Source organism: Argiope bruennichi, chromosome 6 (assembly GCF_947563725.1).
Source record: "Argiope bruennichi chromosome 6, qqArgBrue1.1, whole genome shotgun sequence".
NCBI lineage: Eukaryota > Metazoa > Arthropoda > Arachnida > Araneae > Araneidae > Argiope > Argiope bruennichi.
The window spans coordinates 77,779,334-77,792,369 of record NC_079156.1 but is presented as its reverse complement, the minus strand read 5'-3'; the positions used below and the strand labels follow the sequence as shown (position 1 = coordinate 77,792,369).

The 13,036-nt window shown below is 28.7% G+C and overlaps 1 protein-coding gene across 1 annotated transcript in view; it reads right to left on the bottom strand.

Annotated features, from left to right (window-relative positions):
• Positions 1-6,758: 6,758 nt before the first annotated feature.
• The window catches only part of LOC129972161 (microspherule protein 1-like), a 29,831-nt gene continuing 23,553 nt past the window's right edge, over positions 6,759-13,036 (bottom strand). The window contains exons 11-14 of the mRNA XM_056086181.1: positions 12,423-12,515; positions 11,747-11,829; positions 10,479-10,694; positions 6,759-6,958 (exon numbers count right to left, since the gene is read on the bottom strand). Of these exons, the coding sequence (XP_055942156.1) occupies positions 6,884-6,958; positions 10,479-10,694; positions 11,747-11,829; positions 12,423-12,515 (467 nt within the window). The 3' untranslated portion in view covers positions 6,759-6,883. The remainder of the gene's footprint in view (positions 6,959-10,478; positions 10,695-11,746; positions 11,830-12,422; positions 12,516-13,036) is intronic.

Genomic DNA, 13,036 nt, shown 5'->3' with positions numbered 1-13,036 from the left:
TTCAATAAAGGCAACTCATTTCTAAAATTTTATAAGTTAAGCGAGAATAAACCAGAGGCACCGGCAGAGGTTTGCCGATGGTTGGAGGGTCAAGACAAATCCGACAGAAGAGCAAGCACAACTTTTTAATTAAATAATTTAACTTTAATGAAATTAATTTAAAATAACTCCTAATAATTAATTTTTACTTTGAGTTTAAAATGAAAAGTATTTTTAACTTCTTTTTTATTCAGATACTGATCCTTTCTTTCATTGTTAACAATTTACAAAAATAATTGTGAAAAAATATTCTCAGTTTCTTTTATTGACCATCAAAAGATTGTCAATATTTGAGTTTATTTTTTATGAGACTCTTGAGATTTCACTGCACTGAGATCTAATTTTAGAAAAAATATGGTTATATTTCATTCCAAATTATATTATAAAGATAGAAAGCCAGATAATGCCAGAATGGTGCATCATGCTGAATGAAAAGTCTTGCTTTTATCATGGAAGTTATATGAAATGAACATAGAAACCGCGCTTTCACAGCCAAAATTAACTACAGTTCTATGAATAACTATTTTAATCATCGTTTTATCAAGACATCTTTACTCAAAGTCTATTAAAAATTGATATAGTTTTTGCTACGAAAAGTAATTTAAGAAAAAATGAAAAAGATTTTTTTTTTAAAATACGTTTCCCGATTACATAGAATATTGAATGTAGAATCTGAAGATAATAATTTATTTAGCAATTTTTGTGCATTCTTGGGTAAGCTCTTTTAGTGTAGCTATAAAACCATTATATTATATTATATCACACACACACACACACACACACACACACACACACACACACACACACACACACACACACACACACACACACACACACACACACACATATATATTTGTCCTCAATTACAGTCGGTAATATTTCTTTAGTGTAATGAGTGCAGCCTGATGAATTAGACTGGAAAAAACAGACATTTTACTGTTAAGTAAACTTAATTTACAATTTACTAATTCCAGTGATTTGTAATGAATTCACATAATTTGGCTACAGCAAAATATCTCTTCTTAACAAGCAGATTGCACAAGAGTGTCGATTGAAAAGTGTGTTTCATTAAATTTAGTTTAATTATTAATTAGATTTTAGTCTGAAAATTCTCACAGTGAAATAAATAAAATAAATTTATCAGTTCGTTACCGAGGAAGTAAAAAGTAGTTGAATAAAACAATGATTGCTGTTAAAACTATTATTCATCGAATTCTGAAATAGAGAAAACAATTATATTGGCCTCTTCATGTATAATATAAAAGAATATTTCCATAATAATTCCACTGGCAGGTAATTAAAATACTCAATGAAAACAATTTTTTTTTTCATGACCTATGATAACACCTTAGCCGAAAGACAAAGATCAGTCGACAAAAATGCGATGTCTTATTCACTTGCCAACTTATTGATTATTTGGCAAAATATAGTGTAAATTATAAGCTGGATAAACGACATTTAATTCAGATGTCTGAAAATTTGCAAATTTAACGTGCATCACATTGAGTTCATAGTCGGCTGTCCAAAACTTGTTGGCAGAATGCTACATCTCCTTCACCTTTCGGATATATTTCCAACACTAATGCAAATTATAAACTTGTGAACGACATTTTAATCAAATATTTGAAAATCTGCGGACATAACGTCTTCGACATCCATCGCATTGTGTTCGTAGTCGACCGACCAAAAATTGTCAGCAAAATGTTTGTCATCTTGTCGATAACTTATTAATTTGTCACATTGTCGATTATACTGCCAAACTAGTGTAAATTATAAGTTGAATGTAGAGATGCATAATCCACGATTTTTTGAATAACAAATAAATCAATTGAATTAACTATATTGCAGGCAAACAATGTTCAGTGGGTTGACATTACGATCATAAAACAAAGCAATTTGCTTTAAGTTGTTTTTTAATTATCACTCTACACACTAAAACCATTAAATGGTCGTCTCACATCATTGTTTGGATTTCGTATGTTAAAGCATATTTTTAGTTTCTAGCATTACTGCACGTAGAAGTAAGAAATATTTTTTTATCACACGTATATGAAATATTATCATAAGAAAATACATTCTGCGATTAAATTTATTCAGATACTTTTAATTTTACACTTTTTTTTTTGGGGGGGGGTCACCCGAAAAGCTGAACTAATTGCACTTGAATATCGACAATGCAAATATTTGGCTTGAAATAATCTGAAATCTCACAACAATTTGCAACTTCCCTCAATAGTTAGTTTGCTAAATACAATATTTACATGCGTTTTTATAAGTATACTGGGAAAGATATAAGGGCTTAAAAATTTTTCTCGTATGCCCTTTGCAAGATGCAGAGTTTTAAAATTATACGAGGCTTATGCAACATATGACAATATGCCAATGCAGTTTTATATCAAAATTTGAAATATTGCAGGAAATACTAGTATTTGAAGTAATTACAAAAACAGTATATTTTTCCTTTCATAATTTAGGAACTAAATATATGGAATAACTTATATCAAAATTTCTATTGGATAATGTTTAGATTTAAAAAGATACCATGAGATAATTTTCAATTGAACTCCACGAGGATATTTGAGTTGGAATGAGGTATCTTCATGTCTTTTAAATTTGAATAATCGAATAATTATATTTAATTGTATAAAGGTTCACTATATATTTAATTGCATAAAAGTTCTTAGATACTTGTAAATTATATAATTAGTTTTGCAACAAATTAGACATATATAACAATAAAATCTATTACATTATTAGTAAAAACAATGGAATACTAATATTCTGCAACTTGATATATAGTGTAAAAGTGAAGGCACCCGAACACCTTTGTGCTTTGACTATCCTACATAAGTATCAATAATTGATGTGAAACAAGACCACTTTTTGCTGCAGTGGCGTCCTCAACTCTATGAGAAAGACTATCTACTAATTTTTGAAATGTTTCTGCCATCGTGTCAAAGAAAACCGGAAAGCCAGTCTAATGTGAGGCATGCGATTCCAATTTATCTATCACTCTATCTTCCTCATTTATATCTATGGTGCGAAAACAAGCAGAACTTCCCCTACCCTCCAGAAAAAAAAAAAAAAAAAAAAGGCTACATACTCAGTTACACATTTGGGTTTGGCTGAAAGCGCCAGATCCTGAGTTATTTCGCCTCCATATCCCTGAAGGACAGGGCCCGATTAATTGGAGCCAGGGGCATAAGCTTTTTTGGGCCCACCTCTGCTTCACTACTTTAGTAATGAAGAACGGTGCATAGAACTTGTCTATGGTATTTTTCGTTAATTAATTCAAAATGCTATTTAAACTTAAATCTAAAAACACTCTTAATCTTAACTCGAAATACCACATCTAACCATTGAATTTAAAATGCAATCTGACAAAATCCTAAGGCAAGAATTATATTAGAATACTTTCTACAACTATCTTAAGCATCTGTCTATAAGGGAAACTCCTAAATCTCATAAACTAAATATTAGAACATTTTTAAATGAGAAATATACAAATTTTTCAATAGTCATTTTCATATGTAGGAGTATTTAATTATTTCTTGCATACAAACTTCATTATTTAAAAAAGGTAATTATTTTATCAGTCTCATTTTATTATGATAAATATTGGCACATTAAAGGTCGATTTTTGATTGGCCAAATTTGTCCATCGTAAGTGCGAAAATTTAGCTGAATTCCGCCCTAGAAAGCCATGGATTTACGAAATATAGATTTTTTTTTGTGTTCATACGACAGATTAAAGAAGAAGCTAACATAAACAACTCCAGTGAAGGAAATAAAATGGTATGAATCCCGCAGTTTTTTGTCTTTCAGGATTATACGCTAACATGACAAACGATAAGGTAACATTTTAATCTTTCTATTCAACACTGACATACGTCGATAACATATCACCCAACGTTTTAACGAATTTTTCAGTCAAGCAATGGCTTGAGGATGATGTAATGCACTGCAGAATGCATAACTTCGATGAATTACACTGCAGAGCCATAAAAACTCTGCTACTCTCAGAAATAAATGCAGTTCTGTGATTTGATATTATAACTCTGGATGCTACCTATTTCAACAAGATTTCCACTGGAAGGAATCTTGCTATTTAAGAAGCCTCCACACTATGAATTGCTTTCATAACAGCATATTGAATCGAACAACAATGGAACACTCTTCCATTTTTAGCATATTCTTTAACGGAAAAAAAAATCGAATCATTCGATGCACACGAGATCAATAAAATCATCTTATTCTAGCATCTTAGAAAACTCTAAATCGCTTATTGCAGGAACTTTATGAAAAGGTCGGAGAATTTTTTTGCGTAAATTTGTCCGAGAGACAGGTAATCATTGTTGTCTTGTCGCATCATAATGATGTTTACAAAGAACTAACATTAAGCACAATAAAATTTACTGGTCGCATTATCTTGCTACTTTTTATTCATAGATACTGCTTAGTAGAAAATCGTCCTCTATAGATTGTACACGTGTTCTTCGAGCAGTAATTAGGCATGCAGATAATCAAACTTTGCCCCAACTTCTGGCTAAGGGCCAACCGGCTCCAGCCAGTTTGGAGAATTGACCAATAATATAGATGGATTATGTTAAAAACAGCATACCGAAAAAATAAATCTTGTTGATACTCTTTCGTTCAGTGGTGTCAGGTAGTACACAAGAAGTCAAAGTTTTCAATACTATAAAAAAAATACCAATTCAAGATCACATAACTATAACTATAACCGAACTTATCGAAAACGGTCGAATTAGGGAAGCGAAATTCGCCCGAAATGAAGCACTAGTCAATAAAACTAGGTTTATTAATTAATTTCAATAAGATGTTTGAGGACATTGGAAAATTCTTTTCAGCGATTACATCTCCGTTCAAGAGTTCTTCACTTAACTTTCCATAGTTCCTTTGGACAGAGATACAGGAGCAAGTAACCTATTTCTGGTAAAACGTTTTCATCTCCATAAAGTTAGAGGAAGGGAAATACATTTCAAAATAGGTGACCTGAACTACTATTTCTTAGATTTCACCTTCAAACTGACCATGACTACCAAATATTCCGAATTGCGCAATATTGCTTTTATTCAAGGCAGTACTGATATACGTGACCTGGTTAAACACAGTGAAAGTAACTGGTCTATCATCTTCAGTTTTTCAAAGTCCGTCTTGCCTTTAAATTACTCTCGACGAGTAAATAACTTAGTTAAATCGGTGCAGAAACCCTACTCGTTATTTGACGAAGAACTGCAATTACAGAAAAATGAGTGCATTTAATCTTAAATTCGCAATTTCACTATTCATATTCAAGGAGCATTTTGAAAAAAAATCCCGATGACTTCATTCTGCCCGATATTTTCTACAGAATCAAGATGAGGTTCAGAGGTGGGAATAAAGTAATGAAGGGCAGCCATAACGACTCCGAATTCGGAAGTACAGTTGGGCGTAAAGGTAACAGTAAAGGGCGGCAGTCTTCCTTCACAACTTGGCATGCAATAGAAAGCAGATCCCGATTGTTCTCTATAGTCGTAATATTTGTTAAACTTTCAAATTTCTGCATTCTCTGTGACGCCTTTCACAAGAGGCAATTTTTATTATCTTCACTCATATTAACATCCATTTGAGAGTAAAAATCTAGTACAGGTTAAATGTACGACTGATTTATTTTACTCGCACCAGAGTTCGGGTTTTCAGCACCTCTTTGGCTTTATGTACAAACAATATTCGTAGTATAATTATCCTACTTTTCTGATTAGTGCACTGCTAATTTTTTATGTACAGACAATAAGCTAAAGGAAACAATGGCTCTAAGATGAATTTCATAAATTCACTACGTTTTGAGTATATTTTTATATTATAACTTTACTGTGTCATTAAGGCGAAATAAGCATTTGCAAAGCACATCGTGTCATCTCAATGATTGTACTTAGTAATTCGATTAATCAATTTAACCTAGTCTCGGTTTGTATCCTTAGAGATGTTGGAGGTATATCTGACTAATAGATTAGTGGAAAAGGTTGTACTGGTCTATTTTCAGGTCTTATTTTGTCATCACCATTTACACCAGCTTCAGAAATTATGAAAATTGAGGCCTGAATTTAAGTACTACAATTTTTTGTGTTACCCAATGCTTCAACTAAAATATCACAAAGAAAAATCAATTTCATAAAATAATTTGGTTCATTTCAAAATGTAAAGAGAAAACAACAATGTTTACATTCTTGCTTCATTCTTTTTCTAATAAAGATCATAATCAAAAGACCTAAAGCTTCCACGCATGTTTAAATTAATACATCACTTAGAAGCCTATGAAACTTTCTCAAATAGATAATTTTATATAACATTGCTAACAAATTCTTAACAGCTTAAAGAGAATTAATTAGATAAAAGAGCAGAAAAGATTGGTATGCATAGTTTCATAATAAAGAAAGAAGATAAGTGGAGAAATTTTGTTTCTTTTAAATGTAACAATATCTCCTTTTTCACTTCCTTTTCTTTACAGACAGAATCATTTAATTATTAATTTATAACTTTTGCAATACATCTTAATGAAAATACATTTGCTTTAGATGCACATGATAAACTTTTTCTTCCTTTGTGGAGGGAGGGAGGGAAGTATCTAACCGGAATGGCTTAGAACAATGGCCATTTGACAACAACAAATGCCACAAAACTTAAACTTAGCTTATTTAACAGATAGATAAATAAATAAATAAAATGAAAATCATGATATTTATTTATATACATATATAATACAAAAATATCTTCAAGAATGATGAAGTTCGCACTGCTCATTCCAATACCAATGAAATTTAACAGTCAGTAATTTATTTTGAAGTTAAACAGGTCCTTTTGATCGGAGAGCTGCTATGGCTTCAAGATTCACAATGAAAACAAATCGTAAAACAGCCAACTGGAAAAAAAAAAGATAAAAGAAAATATTTACTTAAAAATATTTCTGCTATGTACACAAGTAGATACTTAAAATATTAAATTTTAGGACATTCTTCTTTCTCAAAAAGATAGATTGCAACATGCGGCATTAATATTGTAGAGCAGAATGCTTAGGCACTTTGTGTTTATTATAATATATGATAAATTGATGACAAAAAAAAGCAGAAATCTTATTATGTAGAAATCTATACTAAAACAGTATTAAAAAAAATAGTATAATAAGACTCAAGATTATCAAATTTATAAAAAAAATTATAATAAAAATTTTTAAAAGCATATATTTTTTTTATTATAGTATCAATAGGTAGATTTTTTTAAAAATATTAATTGCTTTCTACTTTTTTAGTTTTCAATTAATAAATTATAAATAATATAGAACCAAAATTTAAATCTGTAGATTAACTATCTATTAGTTAAGAATTATCTTAATCATTTAATCTATTAATTAAGTACTGAAATATTAATACAGTATAATTCCAATAAGTTTACAAAATGCTAGAATTCTAAAGCATCAAAAAATAAGAATAAACTACGAAAGAGAATGAGATAAAATTCCACTGTTATAAGCATGAAGTAAGGCAAGCTAAATAAAAGTGCATAAAATACAATGATTCCTTCGTTAATTCTTTATGGATATCCAGGTTGTACAATTATTGCAAACCATTAATCCCAAAAACTTAGAATACAACACAACAAAATTTTTTCGCAATCATTAACTTCATTGACTTAATAAAAGTGATAACAAAAGCAACAGTGAATTAAGATAACTATACTCAATGAGAACTCAAGTTGACAAAATGTAGAAGAGAAAAAGTATAGCAGCTGAATGATGACATATTTGCAAATCTTAAGAGTGAAAGAAAAATGTTTAATGAAATTCATTTATTCTTGTTTACACATATTGAGTTTTGTGATACTATTACTCAATAAATGCATTTATAACTAAAATCTGTTCAAGTCTGCAAACAAAATCAGATATCCAGTGTTCAATGGATAATTATATTTCACTTTTATCAAATGCATGTCATTATTTCCTTTTTGTTTCGTCTAAGAAATAAATATATAAGTCAAATTTAGAAAATAATTTCCAATTGGAATTCATTAACCACATATTGAAGACAAAGTGTCACTATTTTGAATTTCATTTTGAAGTAATTAAAGGAATTCTTTATTCTTGATATTCTACTATATATATATATATATAAAAAATGATTTCCCACCAATTTTTAAATATTTTTTTTTCAAAAAATTTGGAATAATTTGATTTTACAGTTATTTTAAAGTCTTAATGTTTTTTAAAAGAAATATATACTGAGACTCATTCTTTAGTATTAATGGACTAAAATCAAAACAAAATTATAATATAAAGAAAAGGAACAAAATAATCAATTCATAAACAAAAACAGGACATTTGTTCAAATAGAAAATATACCATATTCCAAGCTTTGACAGAAGAAAGAAGTACCTCATTCACTGAAAAAAATAATGGTGCTTCCTATATAATTAAAAATCAGCCATATACAGTGGTCATTTTACATAGCAGCCTGATATTGAGTTTGGAAAATAAATTTCCCAAGTTAACTGCATTTTTTCACAGTTAAGTCAGATTGTCATTATATTTTGACAGCTAATATGGCAAGATTTGTAGAGAAAAAATTTGTTTGATCCTATGTAATAGTTTTTTTTTTTTTGTTTGGTGCCCTATCAAAAATAAAAAGTTGAAAGCAGCATTTTCGGCATGTTTTACTTTATTATAAAAAAAGTAAAAATACTGTTAAAGTGGCAGGGGGAGGGGGGGGGAGGAAGTGTCTGGAGAAGATGTATTGACAGAACATCATTGTTACAACTAGGCCACGAAATCTCATTCTAGTAATTTTGATGCTGAATATGCCCAGATTCTGGAAGATCAGCTGAAGCCAAAATACAGGCACTGATGGATGCATACCATAGAATAACAATTCATGAGATGGCTGAGTATAAAATTTATTGAATCCAATTATTAATGACCATATAAAACATCTTGGTTTAATTTAAAAATTCAATGCATGAATATCGCAAGTTTTCACAGAAAGAAAGTTGATCAGTCGTAATGACATCTATAATTTGCTTCTAAAATATTTTTTTTAAAAAATGAAGCGAATCATTGCTGAGGAGGAAAAATAGGTTGCCTACAACAATATTAAACGTAAGAGATCATGGGGTAAAAATGATGAGTCTATTTAAGGCCTTTCAAAAACTAATATTCATTAAAAAAAAAAAAAAAAAGTGATGCTGTCTTTTTGGTAAAATTTGAAAGGAATACTTTAAAAAAAAAAAATTCTCTTTAGCTTAGACTGGATAATATTATCAATTCTGAAGTGTACTGTCATAAACTGAATAATTCCCTCAAACAGAAAACTTCATAGGTGACCAATAAAAAAGGTATACTGTTTCACAGAAGTAATGGAAGACCTTATAAAAGTTTGGTAATTTGCCAAAAGTTTTTACAACTTGGATGGGATGTATAAGTAATGCAAGACCTTATAAAAGTTTGACAACTTGCTAAAAGCTTTTACAACTTGGATGGGATGTATTACTACATTCACAATATTCTCTAGATTTGGCCATTTTGAATTATTACTAACTCCAGTCTCTACAGTTTTTTTAGATGTCAAAATCCCTACTTCAAACGAAAAAAATGAAAAATGACTCGAATCAGTTTTTTGCTAGCAAAGATCAGAATTTATGCGAAAGTCGAATAATGCTACTGCCAAAAAGATGGCAAATAGACTAAAATGGGAAATATATAATTCAATAAAATTATTTATACACTATAAGAAAATCGTCTTTCGTTTTCACTAAAAAACATTAAATTATGTTTCGAGCAATCCAATAGCTAATTTCTAAATCTTTAAAGATAAGCATATTTTCAATTAGAAAATGCTCTAAATGATGTAAAGAATTATATTTTATGTTTTTAGATTCAATAAAAGATTTGAATTTTAAAAAAAATTGGATAATCAATAACTACCTTGAGATGTGCCATACAGCAATCGGCAGAACTTTCATGATGCAGCCACTGAAATGATCTGAACTAGTAATATTTTAAAGTCCTTAACTTGTATTAGCGTGATTCTTTCTTTCTTTTTTTTTTTTGGTTAAAAATTTAGTATACCAAAAATATTTTAGTCAATAAGTCAATAGGACTGGCTATATTAGTACTGCATAGAAATTTAATGTTAGTAACTTTTAAAAATTAGTTCCTGGGTCACAATAAAGAATGCAATTTCATGGAATGAGAAAGAATAACACATATTAACTTATGTCCATGGTTGCATAAGGAAATAATTTTATACATTCTATTATTTATTACAGAGAAGAGTATAATTTGGTATTGTAGCAACATAAACTCAATAAAAAAAAATTATCACACATCACAACTAGTGTTTTTATTTAAAAAACTATTCACAACTGACCATGACGTAAATATTTGTTCTTACCTCAATAACAGAATTATTGCTAAGTTTATATTTGTTTCCAGTAAGTACAGGCTTCCCATCAATAAACATAGGTTTCTTTCCTTCATTTATTAAATAAAAATCTCCATTTGTGTCCATTTTAATAACTCCCTGTCTTCGAGAAATTTTCCAAGCCGGTCCTTCCAAAGAAAGATCAATATCAACGTGGTTATCTTTGGCTGATCTACCAAACGTTACCTAAAAAAGGAATCAATTTCGTTCATCTGCATGTTACCTTCTAACTAAAGCTAACTTTTCATAAATATGAAAGTGGTTCAATGAAGTTATTTTACTTTCAAAATTAAATGAACTAAAATTGTTAAAGAATTAACATTCAACCAAGCAATTTTTTAAAAAATAAAAATAAATTTTATTACAAAAGAAAATTTGTATTTACAAATAGTTATTTAAACTCATGTTTATTTGATGACAAAATATTCAGCGCATTTCTGAAGAAGCTTCGAGTTCAAGAAATTCAATCATAATTTATTTCCTCTGTTTAAATGTTTTTCATTTGAATATTAAAGGACTGTAATTGCATATCTTAAATTATTTAATTATATTATAGTTAGTAGTATAAAGGAAAAAAAATAGTTATACAGTTACATCATTAATACTCCCATTTCTCAGAAAAAAAAAGTTAAGAACCCAAGCAAACAAATTCAGTATATAAAAAGTTTGTTAATTTTATTAAATATATAAATAAAAGTTTTTCTTTTTAGATATTTTTCCAAACTCTGCTAATTTATTTAAATTTCTCATGGTATTTAACAATAATTTTACGGGATAAGTGATGAAACTCCAGAATTGTGGTTGTGTGTATTAAATGATTTTCAGCTATTTCTCTCTTATGTAGCAGGGAGAAAGTATATTTTAAAAATACTACTTCAACAACATGAATAATGTAAAACTTTGATGGGGGGGGGGAAGGAAAAATAATTATGTATAAGGCAATTATTTTATATATCCTCTCATAATTTACAATATACCTCTCCCATCTTCCTATAATATTGTTTCTGGTATTAGCAAGTCATCAATTACAGCAATATAAATTGCAAATGTTTCTGTAATAATCTCTAATTCCCTTTTGTAAGAATCCCTATACATGTCATTTTTTTCACTCTACAAGCAGAATCTTTCCCCAAAAGATTTGAAAAGAGAGACAAACAATAAGATTTTTCATTTAATTTGCAACTTAATAGTAAATGCACAGAGAAAAATATAATAATTTTAACTATGCATAATCTTACCTCACGTGACTGAATGAGATATCTGACAATTCGCCCTTTTAAGACAGCCAAAGTTTTGCTGTCAAATTCTGGAAGACTAACCCCTAAAAAAAATTTTTAAGCTTAATCAAAAAGATACAAAGAGATCAAACAAAAATATTGAGGTATTTAATCATGAACTAATAATCAATTTCTTAGCTGTAAGAGATGAGCATTTATTTCCAAGATGTAAAGAGTTATAGTTTATGAGATTTAAGTAATGAATGCATTGTTGAAAAATATTATAACATCTACTGTTTTATATCTCATTCTGATCCTAATACAGTGACTTAGTAAAACTTCTCTCTGCACAATAACATTTTAAACAAATGTTTCATTCATCTGTGATAAAAACTGACTGAGTTAAGAAACTTTGAATTTCATCACAGACCAATCAATTAAGTCCTGGTGGCAGCCGCTAAAATAGTTTTAAAATCACTTAAAATTCCAAAATAAAAAGTCTTAAAAAAACCCTTAAATTAACTAGAAATGGAAATAATTAGTCTCAACAGAATAGGTTGGTAAATTCAGTCACTGTCAATAACTTTGAAAAAGTAAAAATTATCACTCTTTTTATATAAGATAATATACTTAGATTGTTTTCAGTTTAAAAGCTAAATATCAGTGATAAAAGGTATATATAAGGAAAAAATGATACCTGTTACAGAATCAACAAGTACTTGCCACTTTGGAACTTCATTTTCTAACTGCTTAATTTCTTGCAGATGTTTTCTATGGACTCCAGCAATTTCTGGCAAGTAATAAGTTTGTTAACATGATCAAAGAATGTGAAACTGTTTAAAACATTATTTACAAAAATTATTTAGACAAAATGGCGATGCATGTTTCTCCAAACAGTAATTTAAAATGATTTGATATAAAATGAATGATAAGATATAATATTAGGAAAATATAGCTCACATAAATTAATCTTATATAGCTATCTACTAAAAATTATATTAATAATTATTAATCATATAAATATATATATAAAAAAAAGATAGTGATATTCAACATATTTCTTTAATACATTTTTTCTTTCTTTCTGAGTTCACTGATAGATTAAAAACCTATATATAAATACAATACTGATTTTTGAAATATTAGACAAACAACTTTGGAAACATTTAAATTATTATTTGAATAATAATCTTTTGCTATAATTTCATTTTTATTAAATATGATTTACATCAAAAAACAAAAGGAACTTGAATTTTAAAATAAAAATTCCTCTTCAATAACAGCAAAAATAAAAATAAATCCTTAAAAAGT